The 25481-nt window shown below is 37.5% G+C and overlaps 1 protein-coding gene across 1 annotated transcript; it reads right to left on the reverse strand.

Moving 5' to 3' along the window:
* Window positions 1–3102: 3102 nt before the first annotated feature.
* Window positions 3103–25481, reverse strand: LOC117340150 (lysine-specific demethylase phf2-like). Its single transcript, XM_033901916.1, has 12 exons — window positions 25220–25481; window positions 24752–24851; window positions 22804–22948; window positions 22197–22409; window positions 19618–19656; window positions 18674–18733; window positions 16427–16495; window positions 16138–16239; window positions 8345–8449; window positions 7319–7558; window positions 7004–7084; window positions 3103–3575 (listed from the first exon to the last, which is right to left on the reverse strand). Exons 1-12 carry the CDS (start codon window positions 25449–25451, stop codon window positions 3414–3416), a joined length of 1548 nt encoding a protein of 515 aa, XP_033757807.1. The 5' UTR covers window positions 25452–25481; the 3' UTR covers window positions 3103–3413.

Here is a 25481-nt window from a genome sequence, read left to right on the forward strand (position 1 = left end):
AATCAAGTTATTGATGGTAAAAACATATTGTTGGCGGTAGGGTTATATGTGGTAAAAATCAAGTTCTTAATGGTTGTGTCTAGAAAAGCGACCGTGCATTTATAGCTAGGCGATCAAACATTTAATTGTTGTAATATTTCTGTACAAAATTGTTTTACTAAACACCGTTGTTGCCATACCTGGTGTAATCTGCACATGGACATATCTACTCGTGAATCGCATTGTGGTTTGATACAATTCAAATGCATGCGATTACTTAATATTTACATTTTGGTGGCAAAGCCACGATATAAACTAAGTAAAAAGATTTGCAGTCTATGTGACCATAATGGCACCCAAAATCGTGACATCAATCCATGCCGCGCACGAATATATTCACCCACCGGAACTACTTGTAACTAACGTAAATCGTTTTTTAGGTTAATTAAAAAGTATCAAAAAGACATTTTATACAATATTGTTACACAAATAATAAAAAAAACATTGAACAGACTGTGTTTTTTTCGTAATATTTCAATGCACTTTTTTGTTTGCCAATCTGCACGTGACAAATGAATTTTGAAAAAATAGGCTGTTCTATTTGTCGAACCCCATTGACGAAATCGCTGAATATTGGCATTTTTATGCTAATTTTCAAATATAACAAAACGAATATGTCGAGAATGTAAATATAAGCATTAAACTGTCTTTTTTTGGTGTCTATGGTCGATATAGATGCCAGAGCTTTGCAAACAAACGTGTCATATTGTGCTAGTTTGTTTGCAAAGCTCTGGCATCTATATCGACCATAGACACCAAAACAAGACAGTTTAATCCTTAAATATCTTCCTTATATTTAGATATTGCATAGCCACGAGTGTATATGTATGTTCTCGCCGGATATACGAGGACTGAATGATATGCTATATTCATTAAATCATGTATGGTGTCTTGATTTCGTTGGATCGGTACTTGCTTTTAAAGTCGTAATGAAAGTGTCTAGGTGACATGGGCTATTGGTTCCGACTTCAGACAAGAACATTTACTAAATCTTTATTAGATAGAAAATGGTTTTCTCAGCTTAGATTTATTTCAGCGATATGCATATACTCCATAAATAAAGAAAGTGTATGCATGAAGGAGGTGGGAGAAAAAATGTCTGATTATGGTACCATTTCTTTGAGTCACTTTGGGTAAAGATATAGAAACCATGTTGGAAACATTGATTAGCCTCCAAGACTGATCTATCTACTTGTTGCTAATTGATCACTTTCCAACGTGTGTCCCGACACTTTAACACTAGCCCTCCACCTCTGGGTTGCGAGTTCGAAACCTACGTGGGGCAGTTGCCAGGTACTGACCGTAGGCCGGTGTTTTTTCTCCGGGTACTCCGGCTTTCCTCCACCTCCAAAACCTGGCACGTCCTTAAATGACCCTGGCTGTTAATAGGACGTTAAACAAAAACAAATAAACAAACTTTCCAACGTAGTGCCCCTTACAACAAAGGAAATTCCACAAAATATGCATAGTCCATCAACTAAATACGAGGGTTGATCGATAAGTTGTGAGCCTCATAATGAAGGATTTGGAATTTTGCCGAATACATTGTATTATTTTTCAACATTATCCCCTTCAGTATCTATACACTTTGTCAGCGGTGTTTAAGGGCCTCAATGTCACTTTTATAGAACTCCTTTTCTTGGCTGTTCAGAAAGTCTTCCACTGCATGTATGGCGTCATCATCGGACTGAAAATGGGTGCCTGACATAGCTGTTTTCGTTAGGTTCCGTTAGGGCCAAATTTCCAATATCGCTCCTTCGCCCTAAACGCGAAGGAGCGACAATACGATAGAGAAGGAGCGAAAACACGATGGCGAACTCGTTCGCCATCGTGTTTTCGCTTCTACGCCATCGTATTTTCGCTCCTTCGCCATTGTATTTTCGCTCCATCGGTCCTTCGTTGGCTGAGATTCAGACAGCCTGGATCCCCTAACATTTAAGCAATTAACAGTGGTTTTATTGTTGTTATTGTAGATATGGCAGCAAGATGTGTGGTGGGCAAATGGCATGGGAACCCATGACCCACTGGGTGTTATAGCCTGAGGCACTGGGTGTTATAGGCGTATATTTACATTCCTAATGTGGTTTGCTGATATGAACATACCAAGTGAAAACAACAAACATATGACCATGAATACACTATGAAAACCGTATGAAAACATTGTCTCTCGTGCAAATCACCTGATTCATCGGGTCATATTAATACGCCATCGACAGGAAGAGTAGCTTCCCTTGGATCGATAACGTTGGTACGAGATAAGTGTTAAAAATATTGAATGATTGTATTTAATATTATTTTTACTTTAATACTTCTTTCTTTTTGTTTGATACAAAATTAAACAAAAAAGACCGGAAAATGCGGAACGACATTAACACAATGGCGTGGTGCATAAGCGGGATCTCCCGGCTGTTCTAATAATTTGGCGTTTCGTCGTATACATGACAAATTTTTCTTTTTAATAAAATTTCTCGTTTTCTCGATATAATGTTTTTTAATCAAGGTTATGTAAATATAAGAACTGAATAGATTTTTTTAATTTTCATTGCGGCTATGAATACCAGTAGCTAGCTACATATCCTCCGAGGCTCGCTACCGCACGCCACGGGATATGTAGCTAGCTACTGGTATTCATAGCCGCAATGAAAATTAAAAAAAATCTATTCAATCCATATATGGTGGCAACTGCCTCTTAGCATTGTGTCAATGGGGAAATGCGGAGCAAATGTAAATATATACTCATATAGCACATTTTTATTCTAAATACTTTATACTTAATATTGTATCTATTTTGGTCCCATGGAAATAAGCCGTCTATAAAAAAGCCCGGATATGACATTAAAGAGAGATAAGCAACTAACCAGATAGACTGAACATAGATAGGCTTGAGTGATATTTAATACATCATACATTTGCTATTTCATCCAGAATTTAATCCTCTTCTCGACTCAAGTTTCCAAAATAAATGTTACCTAAACATACAAATACACATCTCTCCTCATTAGCCAATATGTAGGTTGGCTACTTTTGTTGAAGGCTGACTGTGAAAGAATAATAGAAATGACGAATTCAACTCTCCTTCATTTTTGGAAGCTAATACAAAAATGCATATAACAATTATTACATTCACACTTATTTGACCTTTGACTTTCAGGGCAAGATCGCAATGGTGATGTTATAAAGTAACTTTCTTTATTATTACGGGGGATATCCCCAACGATTTAGCACGTATTGCCTGGAAGGGATGTTACAATAACAACAATAACCAGACAAATCGCAATAGGTACATATATCCCTTCATTCGAAGAGGGGACGGGGTGAGAGTGTAGGTTAAGGTAGAATATCTATTTTCATCATAACACCGACTGAGTCCGATTTTAAAATTGCCGAACATTGGTGCTTTTTTTGCCAGCACTTGGCAAGCCGAACTCCTCTTCATCATCGTCCATCTTCTTCTTTACTGGAGATTTCTTCTTTTTCTCTGGCTTCTCGTTAATTTGTAGGAAACTTACAAGTGGAATCATTTGTTCAGTTTTCCTCTGTAACAACAATTCAAAATAATGCATTTCATTGATAATTCCTACTTAGTTCATAATAATAATGTTTATTGATAAGTAGAAATCAGTCTGAACAAATATATATTTAAGGATTGAATAATGTTATGTTGAGGTGTATGGGGGTATAAACCTCAATAGGTCTTGAGACAAATTTTATGAACTGTAAAGCAGTTCATGATCAATTTGTCTCAAGACCTATTGAGGTTTATACCCCCATACACCTCAACATATCTTTATTCAATCCTTATATTTATTTATTTTTTTTATATTTTGTACAATATTTTGTCTTTGACAAATAGGGACTTGTGCAAGTCTACCACAGAACTTACCAAAATGTACGTCATCACTCTTCGTCTACATATGGTTAATACTTTTAGGATTTCTTTCGTGAACAAACTTAATAGCGAATTAAAACAAATATTAGTTTTAAAGGAATTTATTTCATATAAATATGATCACTTTTGAAAAGGAATTAAAAAAATATAGTCCAAGCTCGACAAATGTATTCCTACGCCGGACGTGATATAGTTCATTGAAAAATGACTCGAGTTAACTGTGGTAGGTTTCTTTGAGTCTGAATTGAGTGGAAATATAAATATTATGGAATGGATGCTACCATTGCAGATGATACAGTTTATACTACTGCGGCTATCACACCTGACACATATATCTCAATTACTCAACTCCAACGTGAGACTTATCTTACGTCATAGGGTAGGAACGTGGAATGATATCTACGAGAGTGATCTATCGCTCTCGCCTTTCACCACGGCATGAAATAATTCGTCTTAAATAATAAATTATCAAATTATTTCGATAGTGTTTAATGAAAAGCATTGTCTTGTTTTCATTTTTTATTTATTTCTTAACGGATGGCCGTTACTCTAAGCATTATATTAAATGAACGACATATTTCTGATTCAGAAGTGGTACCGATACTAGTTGATTTTGCAGCATTATGTGTTTACAATGTCCGAAGTATAATAAGAGTAAAACTGCAGATCATTCATTATCTATAAGGATATGTTTTACCAACATTTACCCCTCTAGAAAACATGTCGATCTCGTGAGATGGAAGATATCAACACATTGAGATCTCCTGGATTGGAGGATATCTACACATGAGGATCTCGTGGGGTGGGGATATCAACACATGGATATCTCGTGAGGTAAGTATATCTGCACATGGAGATCTCGTGAGGTGAGGATATCTACACATGGAGATTTCGTGAGGTGGGGATATCAACACATGGATATCTCGTGAGGTGAGAATATCTACACATGGATATCTCGTGAGGTGAGGATATCTACACATGGATATCTCGTGAGGTGAGAATATCTACACATGTAGATCTCGTGAGGTGAGGATATCTACACATGGAGATCTCGTGAGGTGAGGATATCTACACATGGAGATCTAGTGAGGTGGATATCTTCACATGGAAATCTCGTAGGGTGGAGGATAGCAAGCCATTGAGATCTCGTGGGTTTGATGATATCAACACATGGAGATCTCGTGAGGTGGGGATATCAACACATGTATATCTCGTGAGGTAAGTATATCTGCACATGGAGATCTCGTGAGGTGAGGATATCTTCACATGGAGATTTCGTGAGGTGGGGATATCAACACATGGATATCTCGTGAGGTGAGGATATCTACACATGGAGATTTCGTGAGGTGGGGATATCAACACATGGATATCTCGTGAGGTGAGAATATCTACACATGGAGATCTCGTGAGGTGAGGATATCTACACATGGATATTTCGTGAGGTGGGGATATCAACACATGGATATCTCGTGAGGTGGGGATATCTACACATGGAGATCTCGTGAGGTGAGGATATCTACACATGGAGATCTCGTGAGGTGAGGATATCTACACATGGAGATCTCGTGAGGTGAGTATATCTGCACATGGAGATCTCGTGAGGTGAGGATATCTACACATGGAGATCTCGTGAGGTGGGGATATCTACACATTGAGATCTCGTGAGGTGGGGATATCTACACATTGAGATCTCGTGAGGTGGGGATATCTACACATGGAGATCTCGTGAGGTGGGGATATCTACACATGGGGATCTCGTGAGGTGGGGATATCTAAATATGGGGATCTCGTGAGGTGGGGATATCTACACATGTATATCTCGTGGGTTGGAGGATATCTACACATTGAGATGTCGTGAGGTGGAGGATATCAACACATGGGAGATCTCGTGAGGTGGGGATATCTACACATGGAGATCTCGTGAGATGGAAGATATCAACACATTGAGATCTCCTGGATTGGAGGATATCTACACATGAGGATCTCGTGGGGTGGAGGATGTCTACACATGGAGATCTCGTGAGGTGAGGATATCTACACATGGAGATCTCGTGAGATGAGAATATCTACACATGGAGATCTCGTGAGGTGAGGATATCTACACATGGAGATCTCGTGAGGTGAGGATATCTACACATGGATATATCGTGAGGTGAGGATATCTACACATGGAGATCTCGTGAGGTGAGGATATCTACACATGGATATTTCGTGAGGTGGGGATATCAACACATGGATATCTCGTGAGGTGAGAATATCTATACATGGAGATCTCGTGAGGTGAGGATATCTACACATGGAGATCTCGTGAGGTGAGGATATCTACACATGGAGATCTCGTGAGGTGAGGATATCTACACATGGATATTTCGTGAGGTGGGGATATCAACACATGGATATCTCGTGAGGTGAGAATATCTACACATGGAGATCTCGTGAGGTGAGGATATCTACACATGGAGATCTCGTGAGGTGAGGATATCTACACATGGAGATCTCGTAAGGTGAGGATATCAACACATGGGAGATCTCGTGAGGTGAGGATATCTACACATGGAGATCTCGTGAGGTGGATATCGTCACATGGAAATCTCGTAGGGTGGAGGATATCAAGCCATTGAGATCTCGTGGGTTTGATGATATCAACACATGGAGATCTCGTGAGGTGGGGATATCTACACATGGAGATCTCGTGAGGTGAGGATATCAACACATGGAGATCTCGTGAGGTGGGGATATCAACACATGTATATCTCGTGAGGTAAGTATATCTGCACATGGAGATCTCGTGAGGTGGGGATATCAACACATGGATATCTCGTGAGGTGAGAATATCTACACATGGAGATCTCGTGAGGTGGGGATATCTACACATTGAGATCTCGTGAGGTGAGGATATCAACACATGGGAGATCTCTTGATGAGAATATCTACACATGGAGATCTCGTGAGGTGGAGGATATCTACACATGGAGATCTCGTCAGAATATGAGAATAAGGCTCGTGGAATATCACTAGATGTTCTTTGTATCACATTTGTTCATAACCAAAGGTTTTTTTTATTCCCGTACGTACCGTTTTTATCGGAGCTTCAGGCGAGAATAACTTCTGCTGTGGCTGTGTCTTCCATAAATCGTCATCATTCATATCACCCCACTGTTTAAACAAATACGGAAATATAAAACTTAAACCATACCTCAGTTGTATAATATCAAGTAATATTTGGTCTTGTTCCATGTTCAAAATGCGATCATTCGGGAGAAAAATAAGCTACCAATCTAAAAGTCGTGTACATTCCATAACTCATGTTCACTCTATTAGATACCGTTCCTGCGAAATAAACTTCATTTATAACAATATATGTACGATATAACGGGTATTGACACCTACCTTGGCCACTTTCGTTTTAACAGCTTTCTCGTACGTAAGTCGAGGCGAGTCGACAGATAGGTCTGGCATCACTTTGTTTCCTTTTCCAGCTTTTGATGACATGATGACTTTACCATTGGCTTGGTTTTGGAATTCTCTTGCACGTTTAGATGGAGTTATGTCATTGTTTCCGAACGGATTTTCCGTAGATTCGACCAGGGCTATAAATCCTGTGTCGGACGGGCTGGTGATATCGTTTTTCTGTGTGTAAAACATTAAAATGAATTTTTGATAGCAATGTTTATTTGCAATGGTACATTTAAGAAAAATATTCTCTTTTCAGAAAACAACAATGACAATTATCAATTTTACAACATGAATTTGCGCACATGCATGTAGCTCTATACATTCATTTATCAAATTCCATTCATTCACAAATTATTTGATCATTAACACTTTTTTGTACACATCAAGAATTTTCTTTTAATTTTTATATACGTATAAAACTGCATATATTTTTTTTAGTTTTAACCAATCTTTGAATTGTAAACTGTATTCATTTATAACAAATTGTGAAACAAATTATATCAACAGATATTTATCACTCTTGTTGGCCCGGATGAACGCCCGCAAGGATTGCTTTAATGAGAGGAAACCGGAAAACCCGGGAGAAACCCCTACGTGGTCGGGCACTTGACCACATACCTGAATCTTTAAAGCAAAACAAAAAAAATCACGATTGGGTTCTTGTTTCAATACTTTTGGTTTGTTTGTTTTTGTTTAACGTCCTAATAACAGCCAGGACGTGCCAGGTTTTGGATGTGGAGGAAAGCCGGAGTATCCGGAGAAAAACCACCGGCCTACGGTCAGTACCTGGCAACTGCCCCACGTAGGTTTCGAACTCGCAACCCAGAGGTGGAGGGCTAGTGATAAAGTGTCGGTACACCTTAACCACTCGGCCACCGCGGCCCCTGTTTCAATACCAGGAGGGCTTTCAAATTATATACTCTAAAACTATATGTAAGGAATAGCTTATCTACAACCTACCTTTTCCTGTTTGCCTTTAAGCGCTTTTGCCTTTTTCTTTTTAGGTTTAGGAGGGATCTTTATGGTCATCAGTGGCTTTCCAACAGGCTCAGAGTTCTTCTTTTCCTTAATAATACAATTACCAACATAGTAGAAGACATTATCTTTCATTATGATTTGCCTTTAAACAGTTTTTGTACGAATGTCAGACATGTAAAGAGGAGTAAAATATATAGTTATATATAAATTAGTAATGGTATCCGTATCAACTGAATAATATTTACATTTTCACTTCGCTCCGCCTCAATGAACCTAGTAAACTCGGATCACTTCATTTCCCGGTGAAGATTTTGGGTCCCGTGCTTCTGTTCTGAGAGACGAATCACTTTCCTGCCGGCTTGAGAATACATTCACTGATTTTACAATGGCGATCGAGTTCTGTAACGCCTCAGACTTGAATGCACTTTCATTTTGTGAATTGTGTAACATTGTTATAAACGTATATAAACACAAGTGGAAGAGCCGCTTTATGTGCTAATAAAAATGTCAGTATAGGCCTAATGCAGACAGTTTAGAAAACAGGATTTGACAGAACACTGACACTCCCGATAGCACCGAACTCATGACCTACGTAGCCTAGCGCAGTAGGCCTAGCTGTATCTCGAATGCCATGCTCGATACCATTTTAGTGTTCACAGAAAATAAACCTGAATCTTAACACTATCTAACAACACAAACAGACTGGTAGCAACAGCATGCTATATCGAGCACAGGGACACATTATTATCGTAATTTGACTCCATCTAAACATATGGAGGACACAAGTTTCCGGCCGTCGAATACCGCCAATTTTCAAATCAATGTTTCTTTACTTCTCTTCTAAACTATCCAATAGGATAAAGAACACAAACACAAAAGTTGTATTTCCCAGCGATATAGCCACTGACTAACTGAGTAATTTATTGTCAAATAACAATACATGTATTTAAGGATTAACATAAATTATTTTTTCTGTTATACAGTCATAACAGAAAAAACTGGAGTGTACTCTAAATAAACCGCGAAGCGGTTTATGAAGAGAGTACACTCCAGTTTTTTATGTTTTGACTGTATAACAGAAAAAATAATTTATGTTAATTCTTATAATTTAATTTCGTCTTATACACACCAAGATATTTCACTTTCTTTGGCGAACTCTTTTCTGTGATAAATTATTACGCAACGTCATCAGTCAATCAAAAATGACGTTACATTTCGCAACGTCAAAAATTTTGTTATGGAGGTATAACAAAATTATTTCAGCCAATGAAAATGCGTGTTTCATACAAAATTAAATTATTACAAAATAACATATATCACACACACAACTCCTACCCTAACCTAACCTATACTGTATTATAATACACCATATGAAAATTACCCTTAAAAGTTTAAAATTTTCGTGTGATCTGGTATACCTGTGTCTCCTGAATGACACGTATAGGCTATACCTTGCCCGATTTGCACGTGCAAATACCAGTAACGCCACCTATTGGCGTACCTCATACCGAAGAGAAAATAATTACATCCTAATTCCTACCGTCAACCGGTTGAAATTATATTTACTATCATCAGAATTTACATCCCAAAACGCCAGTGCGACAATGAAATCCAATATTTCAAGAACATCATGTACATCACCAGCTAACTTCCGACTAAAATCCACATTGCTACACTTTTTCTCGAGCTCTGAATATCCCGTCTATATCAGACTGCATCACATACGGTCGCAGGGGTTCGGCGTTAAATTTTGAGTAACATATGACATCTATAAACAAGAGGCCAAGGGCCACGTAGCTCTCTGGACGTTGATTTGAAATCCAGCTTGTTTGTATATACAGTTACGTGCCAATTTTAGTCTTTCAATTTTTTTAAATTTTGCTATATATTCTTTGTACTTTCAACTTTTTCAATGAATTTTCCTGACTTTGTGTATTGATCGTTTTAAATGAAATTTTGTACTCTTATAGAGAATTGTTTCGTCTTTCATCTCATAATATTTTTACTGTTTTCCGATGTGCATAATCATAATTCATAATTTATTATTTTAATTTGATTTTATTCGCTACATAATTCCAAAAAAGGGCGTCACACGGAAATTAACAATGCAGGGAAGTCCTTGCTTTCAAGAAATTAAGTTAATATTATGAGAAGACACTATGGATATTTTATAACAAATGGACAGATTTTGTCAAAATCCATTCATAAACAATTGGAAATACTAAGAATACATAGTAATGTTTCATATCAGTGTTTGCCAGGGACGTATATGTAACGCGCAGCACGTGTACCGCAGGGGTGCCACGTGTGTCGGACTGCTACCAAGTTTTTGCCCAGGGTTCGACTGCCGCTGTCGCTTGCAGATTCCAAATACAAATGAATTTTCAAGTAATAGACAATATTTAGTAAACTGGTGAGAAGGAAAATAGACTCGTCATATAAAGTTCAACAAGTTATTAACATGTGTAAAAATAACAAAGTACCAAAATAATACCCGGGAGGCACAGTGAGGAATTCACAATTATATACGTCTAGCCTAAAACATATGCCAACCATCGTTTAATCACAACTAACCATATAAATGAAATAAATGTAGTTTACCCCGAGTCTCAAGCACGTGGCATGTCCGGTCAGAATACAACATTTGCTAACCACCGTCTTTTCTCCCGTATCTACTAACGAGGTTTCCAACAACCATCCCTCGCCTTACCGGTATAGAAACAGTCCGAGTGGCGGAAACATTCTCTAGCCACTCCGCGAGTGCCCTCAAAATGGAAACATTCCTCCAAGCAACAACCCGACCTCCGACACGACACCGGCACACGAGACTCAAATTAAACAAAGTTCTATACATCGAAAATACATCAAAATACTACACGTGAAAATAAAAATACATGTACGATAGTGGCAAATAATATCCAGCAGACAAATCAACATGAAACCCAGGAAAGGACGGGCGACGGTAATCTAATTAATTTCACAGATTAAAAGTCAACACCACCCACCCCGCCGACACCCGGACGAAAAGTGATTGACCCCACAGCAGCACGGGTATCTTACGTAACCGGATGTTACAATTTTCCGGCACGAGTCCAAAAATAAACGAGCGGAACGCAACTGCGTTAAATATACGTATACCTCGCGAGACACTCTGTACACTGTAGCAGACGACATAATGTGTATAAAGTAACACGCATAGCAGCAAAGTTTTGCAGCGGCACAGGGATACGTGTGTTGCAGCACATTACTATATACACATTACAGTGGGTTGATATAGGAACAACGTTCGGCATGTCCCTGTGACACCGAGTATGTCCAAAATGACACCGTAAATTGACGATTACTCGAAAATGAAAACATTTAACAACTCAAATTTCTTGTCAAATCTAGTTCGTGTCGACCCCAATCATGTGTCTTGAAATCCATTCTGACAGTCCCACTGTTTCTGATATCCTCTGTCCACAAAATTTTAATAATTCTACTTCCGGCAAAAACATGAGAATGACTGCGTAACCTCTCCTGGACTCCGTCCAGAGAGCTAAAAATCGCAAGACTAAAAATCCAGCATTCATTCAAATCATAAAACCTACAAAATCGAGAGAGTATATACACACTGTTATTTAATGATGCGATATTCCACTGTTGTGGTCACGTTAACCTTGTGCTCATTTTTTAACCGAGTCCCTGTGTCTCGAGTGACCAAATCACATACATACTATACTGTAAACACTGCATTTTAAATTTAAGTTTTTATTATAAAATATCATAAATATTTGTTATAAATGAATAGTTTACCTTGAACATATCGTATTTATGTATATCAACATCTTAATAATCAAAACGTGTATGGGACTATATTTTGTGTTACCTTGGCGACGAGAATAGCTGACTGTCTGCTGTCCACTACTGTACACACATGCACGATAAGTATAACAATGTTACAAAGTGACGCACTTACGTCACACCGTTGCGACCGAATTTTGCAATCTGGCGGCGGTTTTTTTTTATTTGTTTAACGTAAATATCAGGATTGAATTGACAATCAATCCCTAAGTGAACGAAACACTACACCATACATCTCAAATTAGTATACTGTACCATACATCTCAAATTAGTATACTGTACCATACATCTCAAATTACTATACTGTACCATACATCTCAAATTAGTTTACTCTACCATACATCTCAAATTAGTTTACTGTACCATACATCTCAAATTACTATACTGTACCATACATCTCAAATTAGTTACCATACATCTCAAATTAGTTTACTGTACCATACATCTCAAATTACTATACTGTACCATACATCTCAAATTACTATACTGTACCATACATCTCAAATTAGTATACTGTACCATACATCTCAAATTACTATACTGTACCATACATCTCAAATTAGTTTACTGTACCATACATCTCAAATTACTATACTGTACCATACATCTCAAATTAGTTTACTGTACCATACATCTCAAATTAGTTTACTGTACCATACATCTCAAATTAGTTTACCATACATCTCAAATTACTATACTGTACCATACATCTCAAATTAGTATACTGTACCATACATCTCAAATTACTATACTGTACCATACATCTCAAATTACTATACTGTACCATACATCTCAAATTACTATACTGTACCATACATCTCAAATTACTATACTGTACCATACATCTCAAATTACTATACTGTACCATACATCTCAAATTACTATACTGTACCATACATCTCAAATTAGTTTACTGTACCATACATCTCAAATCACTATACTGTACCATACATCTCAAATTACTATACTGTACCATACATCTCAAATTAGTATACTGTACCATACATCTCAAATTACTATACTGTACCATACATCTCAAATTACTATACTGTACCATACATCTCAAATTAGTTTACTGTACCATACATCTCAAATTACTATACTGTACCATACATCTCAAATTACTATACTGTACCATACATCTCAAATTACTATACTGTACCATACATCTCAAATTAGTTTACTGTACCATACATCTCAAATTACTATACTGTACCATACATCTCAAATTAGTTTACTGTACCATACATCTCAAATTAGTTTACTATACCATACATCTCAAATTAGTTTACTGTACCATACATCTCAAATTAGTTTACCAAACATCTCAAATTAGTATACTGTACCATACATCTCAAATTAGTATACTGTACCATACATCTCAAATTACTATACTGTACCATACATCTCAAATTACTATACTGTACCATACATCTCAAATTACTATACTGTACCATACATCTCAAATTAGTATACTGTACCATACATCTCAAATTACTATACTGTACCATACATCTCAAATTAGTTTACTGTACCATACATCTCAAATTACTATACTGTACCATACATCTCAAATTACTATACTGTACCATACATCTCAAATTCCTATACTGTACCATACATCTCAAATTACTATACTGTACCATACATCTCAAATTACTATACTGTACCATACATCTCAAATTAGTTTACTGTACCATACATCTCAAATTAGTTTACTGTACCATACATCTCAAATTACTATACTGTACCATACATCTCAAATTACTATACTGTACCATACATCTCAAATTAGTTTACTGTACCATACATCTCAAATTAGTTTACTGTACCATACATCTCAAATTAGTTTACCATACATCTCAAATTACTATACTGTACCATACATCTCAAATTAGTTTACTGTACCATACATCTCAAATTACTATACTGTACCATACATCTCAAATTACTATACTGTACCATACATCTCAAATTACTATACTGTAACATACATCTCAAATTACTATACTGTACCATACATCTCAAATTAGTTTACAGTACCATACATCTCAAATTAGTTTACCATACATCTCAAATTACTATACTGTACCATACATCTCAAATTACTATACTGTACCATACATCTCAAATTAGTTTACTGTACCATACATCTCAAATTACTATACTGTACCATACATCTCAAATTACTATACTGTACCATACATCTCAAATTACTATACTGTACCATACATCTCAAATTACTATACTGTACCATACATCTCAAATTAGTTTACTGTACCATACATCTCAAATTAGTTTACTGTACCATACATCTCAAATTAGTTTACTGTACCATACATCTCAAATTACTATACTGTACCATACATCTCAAATTAGTATACTGTACCATACATCTCAAATTAGTATACTGTACCATACATCTCAAATTAGTTTACTGTACCATACATCTCAAATTAGTATATGGACCATACATCTCAAATTACTATATGGACCATACATCTCAAATTACTATACTGTACCATACATCTCAAATTACTATACTGTACCATACATCTCAAATTACTATACTGTACCATACATCTCAAATTAGTATATGGACCATACATCTCAAATTACTATACTGTACCATACATCTCAAATTACTATACTGTATCATACATCTCAAATTAGTATACTGTACCATACATCTCAAATTACTATACTGTACCATACATCTCAAATTAGTATACTGTACCATACATCTCAAATTAGTATACTGTACCATACATCTCAAATTACTATACTGTACCATACATCTCAAATTAGTATACTGTACCATACATCTCAAATTAGTATACTGTACCATACATCTCAAATTACTATACTGTACCATACATCTCAAATTACTATACTGTACCATACATCTCAAATTAGTATACTGTACCATACATCTCAAATTACTATACTGTACCATACATCTCAAATTAGTTTACTGTACCATACATCTCAAATTACTATACTGTACCATACATCTCAAATTAGTTTACTGTACCATACAGCTCAAATAGGTTTACTGTACCACACAGCGCAAGAGATATTGTTCACTCTCCTGCACCATACAGATCAGACAACCGCACTGCACCATATATCTAAAACAACTTTACTGCACTGTATAGCACAAATAATTTTACTGCACCATACAATTCAAAGGATTCTACTAACGACAAATTAGGTATTGATAACATGAAAATCAAATTGAGAGATGGGTACAGTATTGCAAAAATGAGTTAAATGACATCATACAGTTCGATTGTTTAGAGGAACAAGGACGTATCTCCAACATGGAGTGCATATAAGTAAAGGGCCGTATCTCAAATTTATCAATTTTTAGATTTTGATAAATTACAATTCCGACAGAGCTTTTCTTATAGAATATGTTCTTTATATCAATGAAAATTATCCAATTCTTTTAAATCACACAGTATTTTAACAGAACTAGACCATTTCAATTGATATAATGTACAGGTTATATAAGAAAATCTCACTCGTAGTTGTAATTTATTAAAATCTAAAAATGGATAAATTTGAGATATGGCCCTTTACTTCTATGCACTCCATGTTGGAGATACGTCCTTGTTCCTCTAAACAAGCGAGTTGTTCCGTCCTTCTTGGACTTGTCAGTGACGTTAAGAGCATTAAGAGAACATGTGATATGACCAAACTCTCAGAATTTGTTACCAGAAATGTCAAAATCTCGATAGGGAGGTAAAACGACCGTTAATTTCAATAAATATAAAATAAATTTCATTATTTTCAATATTGAATTCAACGAACGTTACGTACCTGTATAAACTGTTTGAACCGAAAGGCATGCTATGATTCGTAAACGCTCGTTATGCTGGATGGAAGGTTAAACAGCAAAACTCCATTGTACCATAGATAGCACGTACCTTTTGCGGTTCTGGGGTTTCCTCCGTCTTTTTAGGTTTCGGTGGGGGTTCACGTATGGCCATTAAAGGTGGAAGCGGGGGCTCAGGTTTCTTTTTCGGTTCCTTTTAAAAAGTAAAATGGACGATTTATTCAAACACTGGCAAATTTGAGACAAATTTATCTCTGACTTGTTAGCCAGAAATTGTCGTTGATGTTGGGCAAAGTCCACCATTGAGGAAATATAAAAATAAACTTGTGCCAATCAAAGTGTACACATAAAACATTGTACACGAAATAACTTGTACCTACCTTAGTTGGTGCCTGTATCTCCATTGCAGGCGGCGGGAAGGGCTCTGTCTTCTTTTCCGGTTTCGCTTCCTTTTAAACGACAAAAGAGTATTCCATGTCACACATTACTACTTAATAATATCATTTTACTTAAGTTTGGATTACATTTTATCGAACATAATATGTAAAGGATTATACAAAAGACACAGGGGAGGCCGTCCTTAAATGTCTTCAGTAGGTGATAGGACGTTAAACAATACACATAGGAGGCCGTCTTTAAATGTCCTCAGTAGGTGATAGGACCGTTAAACAATACACATAGGAGGCCGTCCTTAAATGTCCTCAGTAGGTGATAGGACCTGTTAAACAATACGCAGGGGAGGCCGTCCTTAAATGTCTTCAGTAGTTGGTAGGACGTTAAACAATTCACAAGGGAGGCCGTACTTAAATGTCTTCAGTAGGTTATAGGACATTAAAAGACACAGCGCAGGCCGTCCTCAAATATCTTCAGTAGGTGGTAGGACGTTAAACAATACACAGGGGAGGCCGTCCTTAAATGTCTTCAGTTGTTGGTAGGACGTTAAACAATTCACAAGGGAGGCCGTCCTTAAATGTCTTCAGTAGGTGGTAGGACGTTAAACAATACACATAGGAGGCCGTCCTTAAATGTCTTCAGCTGTTGGTAGGACGTTAAACAATTCACAAGGGAGGCCGTCCTTAAATGTCTTCAGTAGGTGGTAGGACGTTAAACAATACACATAGGAGGCCGTCCTTAAATGTCTTCAGCTGTTGGTAGGACGTTAAACAATACACATAGGAGGCCGTCCTTACATGTCTTCAGTAGTTGGTAAGATGTTAAACAATACGCAGGGGAGGCCGTCCTTAAATGTCTTCAGTAGTTGGTAGGACGTTAAACAATTCATAAGGGAGGCCGTACTTAAATGTCTTCAGTAGGTTATAGGACATTAAAAGACACAGCGCAGGCCGTCCTTAAATGTCTTCAGTAGGTGGTAGGACGTTAAACAATACACATAGGAGGCCGTCCTTAAATGTCTTCAGCTGTTGGTAGGACGTTAAACAATTCACAAGGGAGGCCGTCCTTAAATGTCTTCAGTAGGTGGTAGGACGTTAAACAATACACATAGGAGGCCGTCCTTAAATGTCTTCAGCTGTTGGTAGGACGTTAAACAATACACATAGGAGGCCGTCTTTAAATGTCTTCAGCTGTTGGTAGGACGTTAAACAATACACATAGGAGGCCGTCCTTAAATGTCTTCAGCTGTTGGTAGGACGTTAAACAATACACATAGGAGGCCGTCCTTAAATGTCTTCAGCTGTTGTTAGGACGTTAAACAATTCACAGGGGAGACCGTCCTTAAATGTCTTCAGCTGTTGTTAGGACGTTAAACAATACACAGGGGAGGCCGTCCTTAAATGTCTTCAGCTGTTGGTAGGACGTTAAACAATACACAGGGGAGACCATCAGCTGTTGGGAGGACGTTAAACAATACACAGGGGAGACTATCAGCTGTTTTGTCCTTCCAGAACTAGTCAGTGATGATGACATGTTGTGTTACTTGGTACTAGATGCAATCTAATTGAAATCTAGATTGTCATTCTCACTACGTTACATGAACATCTAACAACATCCCAATAGGGGTCACGTCGGGGTGACCTTTTGGATTAGTGTGTATTTCACTTTCAGGGCGAAATGTCAATTTGTCGATGTCATCGAAGCAAACCATTTCGTCACAACTTGCATCTAGAGAAAACCATTTCGGCACAGTTTGTATATACATGTAGAAATATGCTTTCTGGGACGAAATGACTTGAAACAAATTGACAGATAATGCCAGCTATGTACTCTTGTAATGCTTATTCGGACATATAAAATTCACTTCCAAGAATCTGGAAGTAGCCATTTGATTGGCTAATCCAAAAGGTCACCCCGACGTGACCCCTACTGGGATGTTGTTAGATGTTCATGTAACGTAGTGAGAATGACCATCTAGATTTTAATTAGATTGTACCAGATGGTGATTACAGAATAGTAAATGTTAAGCTCTTTACTTGTTTCAGTTCCCATTAACTAATTCCGTAGTAGATATTAGTAACGATTTAAATGTATTTGCTAACAGTACATCTTACATTATCAGATGCATTGCTTACTGCAGAATAAAACTCCTCAGATGAATATCAAACACACGGGACAGCAATACTACCACGGATCCACCCTCCAATGCCCTTTCCCATCAGAAAACAACCAACCTTTCCTGGTTCTGGCTCTTCCTCCACTGTCTGAACGTTAATGATGGTCGTATCTTCCTCCTGAATGCAAAACAAAACTTTTCTTATTCGTAAATATAGAGTCGTTCTTAATTCGAAATACTGTAAGTGTACACATTTTGGCGCACTCTTTCCGCGGACTGCCAACATTTTAACAGATTAGCACAGTGTCGAATAGGCGCACCAATTTTATTTGCTATACATTTTTATAGCAAGTTCTATTGGCGCAGTCATCATTTAGCGCAATGTTTATTTATAGTAACGAGCTGTCCATGTTAACAGAACAACTTAATCACACAAAAAGCTCATAGTTATTAATTGATTGGTATAACAGTATACGCTGTGGTATTTTGATTTTTGTTTGGTGACGCTGATATTGACAGTCTTGTGTACTTATTCAAACGTTTTCAAAACAATCCGGAAAGGTTTGAAAAATGCATCTTAATAAACAGAAGAAATTCAGTATAAGATATATAAGATTTATAATAATGAGATTTGTCGTCAGATTTAAATATCACACCTCATTGCGAGGGTATATAATCACATATACAATGTTTCATAATCAATTTGATTTTTGATGATGATGATGATGATCAAAAAGACGTAATAAGCGTAAATTTTCCCATTGTGTAAATGTCCATGTTTACAGTAAGTCGTTGCACATAACTCATATAATTATAGACTTTTGATAAGGTGATTTCTAAATCATGTTCCGATAGAGACTGTCATTTGAAACAATTGTGACATTTAGGTAAAGTACCAGACAATCAAAACAGTAAACATCAAAACACACTCAGTACACTAACCCATCAATAACTTACGAACAATCCGAGTCACGAGTTAATTTAATAAGTGAGGTGAATCCGTATATGTGACCTACTGTCAATAAATTGAGTTTAATTGAGTTGATTATAACAAGGACATACCTTTGTCTCTGGAGCTGCAGCGATGTTCATCATTTTTTCCTAAAATTTGAATAGAATTATATTGATTGTATGATAATCCGAGTTGTCATGTTGTAGAAATTAAACTTTTATTTTGATGCATGATATCACGTAGTAATATTAAAGCTGTTAAGTGTCAGGAGAAGAAATTGATGTCGTAATTACGACTTAGTTATCTCGAATTACGACTTAGTTATCTCGTAATTACGACTTAAGTTATCTCGTAATTACGATTAAGTTATCTCGTAATTACGACTTAGTTATCTCGTAATTACGATTAAGTTATCTCGTAATTACGACTTAGTTATCTCGTAATTACGACTTAGTTATATCGTAATTACGACTTAGTTATCTCGTAATTACGACTTAGATATCTCGTAAGTACGACTTAGTTATCTCGTAATTATGACATAGTTATCTCGTAATTATGACTTAATTATCTCGTAATTACGATTAAGTTATCTCGTAATAACGACTTAGTTATCTCGAAATTACGGCTTAGTTATCTTGTAATCATGACTTAGTTATGTCGTTATTACGGCTCAGTTATCTTGTAATCATGACTTAGTATCTCGTATTTATGACTTAGTTTCTCGTAATTACGACTTAGTTATCTCGTAATAACGCCTTCGTTATCCCGTAATTACGACTTAGTTATCCCGTAATTACGACTTAGTTATCTCGTAATTACGACTTAGTATCTCGTATTTATGACTTAGTTATATCGTAATTACGACTTAGTTATCTCGTAATTACGACTTACTTATCTCGTAATTACGACTTACTTATCTCGTAATTACGACTTAGTTATCTCGTAATCACGACTTAGTTATCTCGTAATTAAGACTTAGTTATCTCGTAAGTACGACTTAGTTATCTCGTAATTACGACTTACTTATCTCGTAATTACGACTTAGTTATCTCGTAATCACGACTTAGTTATATCGTAATTACGACTTAGTTATCTCGTAATTACGACTTAGTATCTCGTATTTATGACTTAGTTACCTCGTAATTACGACTTAGTTATCTCGTAATAACGCCTTCGTTATCCCGTAATTACGACTTAGTTATCTCGTAAGTACGACTTAGTTATCTCGTAATTACGACTTAGTTATCTCGTAAGTACGACTTAGTTATCTCGTAATTAAGACTTAGTTATCTCGTAATTAAGACTTAGTTATCTCGTAATTACGACTTAGTTATCTCGTAATTATGACTTAGTTATCTCGTAATTAAGACTTAGTTATCTTGTAATTACGACTTAGTTATCTCGTAATTATGACTTAGTTATCTTGTAATAGCGACTTAGATATCTCGTAATTGCAACTCAGTTATCTCGTAATTACGACTTTTGTTATCTCGTAATAACGACTTAGTTATCTCGTATTTATGACATAGTTATCTCGTAATTATGACTTAGTTATCTCGTTATTACGACTTAGTTATCTCGTAATAACGACTTATTACATCGTAATTACGACTGAGCTATGTGGTAATTATGACTTAGTTATCTCGTAATTACAACTTAGTATCTCGTATTTATGACTTAGTTACCTCGTAATTACGACTTAGTTACCTCGTAATTATGACTTAGTTATCTCGTAATTACGACTTAGTATCTCGTATTTATGACTTAGTTACCTCGTTATTATGACTTAGTTATCTCGTAATTATGACTTAGTTATCTCGTAATTACGACTTAGTATCTCGTATTTATGACTTAGTTACCTCGTAATTATGACTTAGTTATCTCGTAATTAAGACTTAGTTATCTCGTAATTTCGACTTAGTTATCTCGTAATTACGACTTAGTTATCTCGTACTGACGACTTAGTTATACCGTAATTACGACTTAGTATCTCGTTATTATGACTTAGTTATCTCGTATTTATGACTTAGTTATCTCGTAATTACGACTTAGTTATCTCGTAATTACGACTTAGTTATGTCGTAATTACGACTTAGTTATCTCGTAGTTACGACTTAGCTATGTGGTAATTATGACTTAGTTATCTCGTAATAACGACTTAGTATCTCGTAATAACGACTTAGTTATCTCGTAATAACGACGTATTACATCGTAATTACGACTTAGCTATGTGGTAATTATGACTTAGTTATCTCGTAATTACGACTTAGTATCTCGTATTTATGACTTAGTTTCTCGTAATTATGACTTAGTTATCTTGTAATAACGACTTAGTTATCTCGTAATTACAAGTTTGTTATCTCGTGATAACGACTTAGTTATCTCGTAATTACGACTTAGCTATGTGGTAATTACGGCTTCGTTATCTCGTAATTACGACTTCGTTATCTCGTAACAAAGATTAAGCTATCTCGATATTCCGTCTATCCCTCGCTAATTAAGCAGAGAACACCAGAAAACACACGGAAACACCATTGTTGGCAAGGAAACTTATATATGATAACCGATATCTGGAACAGCTTCCCATAAAAGATATATCGTCAAAAACTTTTACACCTTATCGATAAACATCCTAATCAACCAACCTACGCCATTATAATTCCTGACAGCCCAGTATAACATGAATTACCTCCTCGGCCAAAGCCGCCTCTTTGACCAGCTTAGCCTTTTTTCGTTTCCAGCGACAACAGCAGAGTAGACAGTCGAGAAGACATCTTCCGGCGCGTAAACAACACGGTACCGGGCGGAATTTTCGCTTCTTCTTCTTTTTCATCAACCATTTCTGTAGAGCAATTTCTTCTGGTGTTGGCATTGTTTGAAGGTGTACTTTTCCATGCGATTTCTACATAACAGAAATTAAGCATTAATGTAATGAAACAATTTTTTAAAAAATCAGAGAAAACTATAATTCTATCTCAAAATCAAAAAAAAAAAAAAAATAATAATGGCAAAAACCAACAAATATTTAGATTTGTACAGAGACCTTTCAATAAGCACAAGGAGAATAAGACCATGTGTTTCGGTAGAGTAAACGTCTTCTGCTTCATCGACGACACCCGCCATACAAATATCTTGGTAAAATTAAGTTTTAGTAACATTCACGAGACGCTACCTAGTTATATTCTACATTTACTGGTACTGGATGAAAGTATAAAATAAAAACAAGAAAATAAAGAAACAAGAGAGATACACAAACAATAAAATCAGACACCATCGTTTTGACAATATCGCGGTACCTTTCTCACGTAGCGACAACAGCGCCGTCTACATAAACCACATTTGAAGTTGCAGCCTTTTATGTTGAGGTCCCCGAAGTAACAACATCGGCGATCAGTATAGATATAACTCCCTCCGAATCCCACCGCCGGGCCGTCATAACACCTGAAGGTATACAAAATAAATTATATGGAACCACTCCAAAACTAACCGGATCAAAGGGAGTCAACACAGCGAGGATTCCTACAGTCCCAAAACTTACCGGATCAGATGGAGTCGACAAAGTGACAGACCAGCACAGCGAAGACTCCTTCAGTCCCAAAACCTACCCGATCTGATGCAGTCAGCACACTGACAGGCCAGCCGAATGAAGCTTGAAGCCTCCTACAGTCCCAGAACTTACCTGATCTGATGAAGCCTGAAGCCTCCTACATCCTCAGAACTTACCTGATCTGATGAAGCCTGAAGCCTCCCACACCCTCAGAACTTACCTGATCTGATGAAGCTTGAAGCCTCCTACAGTCCCAGAACTTACCCGATCTGATGAAGCCTGAAGCCTCCTACAGCCTCAGAACTTACCTGATCTGATGAAGCCTGAAGCCTCCTACATTCCCAAAGCTTACCCGATCTGATGAAGCCTGAAGCCTCCTACATCCCCAGAACTTACTGATCTGATGAAGCTTGAAGCCTCCTACATTCCCAGAACTTACCTGATCTGATGAAGCCTGAAGCCTCCTACATCCCCAGAACTTACCCGATCTAATGAAGCCTGAAGCCTCCTCCAGCCTCAGAACTTACCCGATCTGATGAAGCTTAAAGCCTCCTACATTCCCAGAACTTACCCGATCTGATGAAGCCTGAAGCCTCCTCCAGCCTCAGAACTTACCTGATCTGATGAAGCCTGAAGCCTCCTACATCCCCAGAACTTACCCGATCTGATGAAGCCTGAAGACTCCTACATCCCCAGAACTTACCCGATCTGATGAAGCCTGAAGACTCCTACATCCCCAGAACTTACCCGATGTGATCAAGCCTGAAGCCTCCTCCAGCCTCAGAACTTACCCGATCTGATGAAGCTTAAAGCCTCCTACATTCCCAGAACTTACCCGATCTGATGAAGCCTGAAACCTCCTACAGTCCCAGAACTTACCTGATCTGATAAAGCTTGAAGCCTCCTACATCCCCAGCACTTACCTGATCTGATGAAGCTTGAAGCCTCCTACAGCCCCAGAACTTACCTGGTCTGATGACGCCTGAAGCCTCCTTCATTCCCAAAACTTACCTGATCTGATGAAGCTTGAAGCCTCCTTGGTCTGATGAAGCTTGAAGCCTCCTTCATTCCCAGAACTTACCTGATCTGATGAAGCTTGAAGCCTCCAACATCCCTAGAATTTTCCTGATCTGATGAAGCTTGAAGCCTCCTACATCCCCAGAACTTACCCGATCTGATGAAGCCTGAAGCCTCCTACATTCCTAGAACTTACCTGATCTGATGAAGCCTGAAGCCTCCTACATTCCCAAAGCTTACCCGATCTGATGAAGCCTGAAGCCTCCTCCAGCCTCAGAACTTACCTAATCTGATGACGCCTGAAACCTCCTCCAGCCTCAGAACTTACCTGATCTGATGAAGCTTGAAGCCTCCTACATCCCCAAAGCTTACCCGATCTGATGAAGCCTGAAGCCTCCAACAGTCCCAGAACTTACCTGATCTGATGAAGCCTGAAGCCTCCTCCAGCCTCAGAACTTACCTGATTTGATGAAGCCTGAAGACTCCTACATTCCCAGAACTTTCCTGATTTGATGAAGCTTGAAGCCTCGCACATTCCCAGAACTTACCTGATCTTATGAAGCCTGCAGCCTCCTACATCCTCAGAACTTACCTGATCTGACGTAGCCTGAAGCCTCCAACAGTCCCAGAACTTACCCGATCTGACGTAGCGTGAAGCCTCCTACATCCTCAGAACTTACCCGATCTGATGAAGCCAGCAAAGTAACAGACCCGCTAGAAGAGCTAGCACGAAAGCTCCTACGGACCCAGCCACAACGTAGACGATGTAATCCGGAATCTCTGTAAATCGTAACGGTATTCTGCTGGGTACAATTATCAACTAGATAGGTTCAACAGTGCCATATACTATTCTTTTCTATACTCATTTCAAAGGAACACTGAATGAAAAACATGTCATCCACGGAGATTATCTGGTAAAAACCTACTCTGATAGACTATATACTGTGGATGTCGCTAGTGCAATGGAAATGATAAATAAAATAATAAAAAAAATATTAAAACTTGTAATTTTCTAGTTACTTGAGTAAGCATAAATTCAACCAGTAAAACAGTACTACAATGTACATGATCTAGACGTATTCACTACAGACTTTTTAATGCTGTTGATTATTTCCCTGCCCTTTAAAGATAATGAGCTCCCTGATTACCTTCTGACAAATTCTCGGGTATAGAGGATAGCGTGGCCGTTTTGATGTAGTTGTTATTATTCCTGTTCCATTGTGTGTAGCAGTACGGCAGGGTTCCCCAGGCTCCAGCACTACAGAGAACGGTGTCGTACCCGGACAGGCCAAACTCGTCGTTACACGCGTAGGTCACGGAGCTGGCACTCTGGGAGGAGATGTAACCATTGGCAACGCTTGGGGGGTCAGGACAAGACATGGTGTCTCAAGGAACATCAGTACATATTCT

This window comes from Pecten maximus, chromosome 13 (genome assembly GCF_902652985.1).
Source record: "Pecten maximus chromosome 13, xPecMax1.1, whole genome shotgun sequence".
Lineage (NCBI taxonomy): Eukaryota > Metazoa > Mollusca > Bivalvia > Pectinida > Pectinidae > Pecten > Pecten maximus.

Excerpts from the sequence above, each read along its gene's own strand:
- LOC117340150 (XM_033901916.1), bottom strand. The coding sequence starts at position 25,451 with ATGTCTTGTCCTGACCCCCCAAGCGTTGCCAATGGTTACATCTCCTCC. Across the intron at positions 19,657-22,196 it reads AGGCGGCTTTGGCCGAGGAG|GAAAAAATGATGAACATCGC; the intron begins GTAATTCATGTT and ends TTCAAATTTTAG. Across the intron at positions 8,450-16,137 it reads AAACCCCAGAACCGCAAAAG|GAAAAGAAGAACTCTGAGCC; the intron begins GTACGTGCTATC and ends TGTATTATTAAG.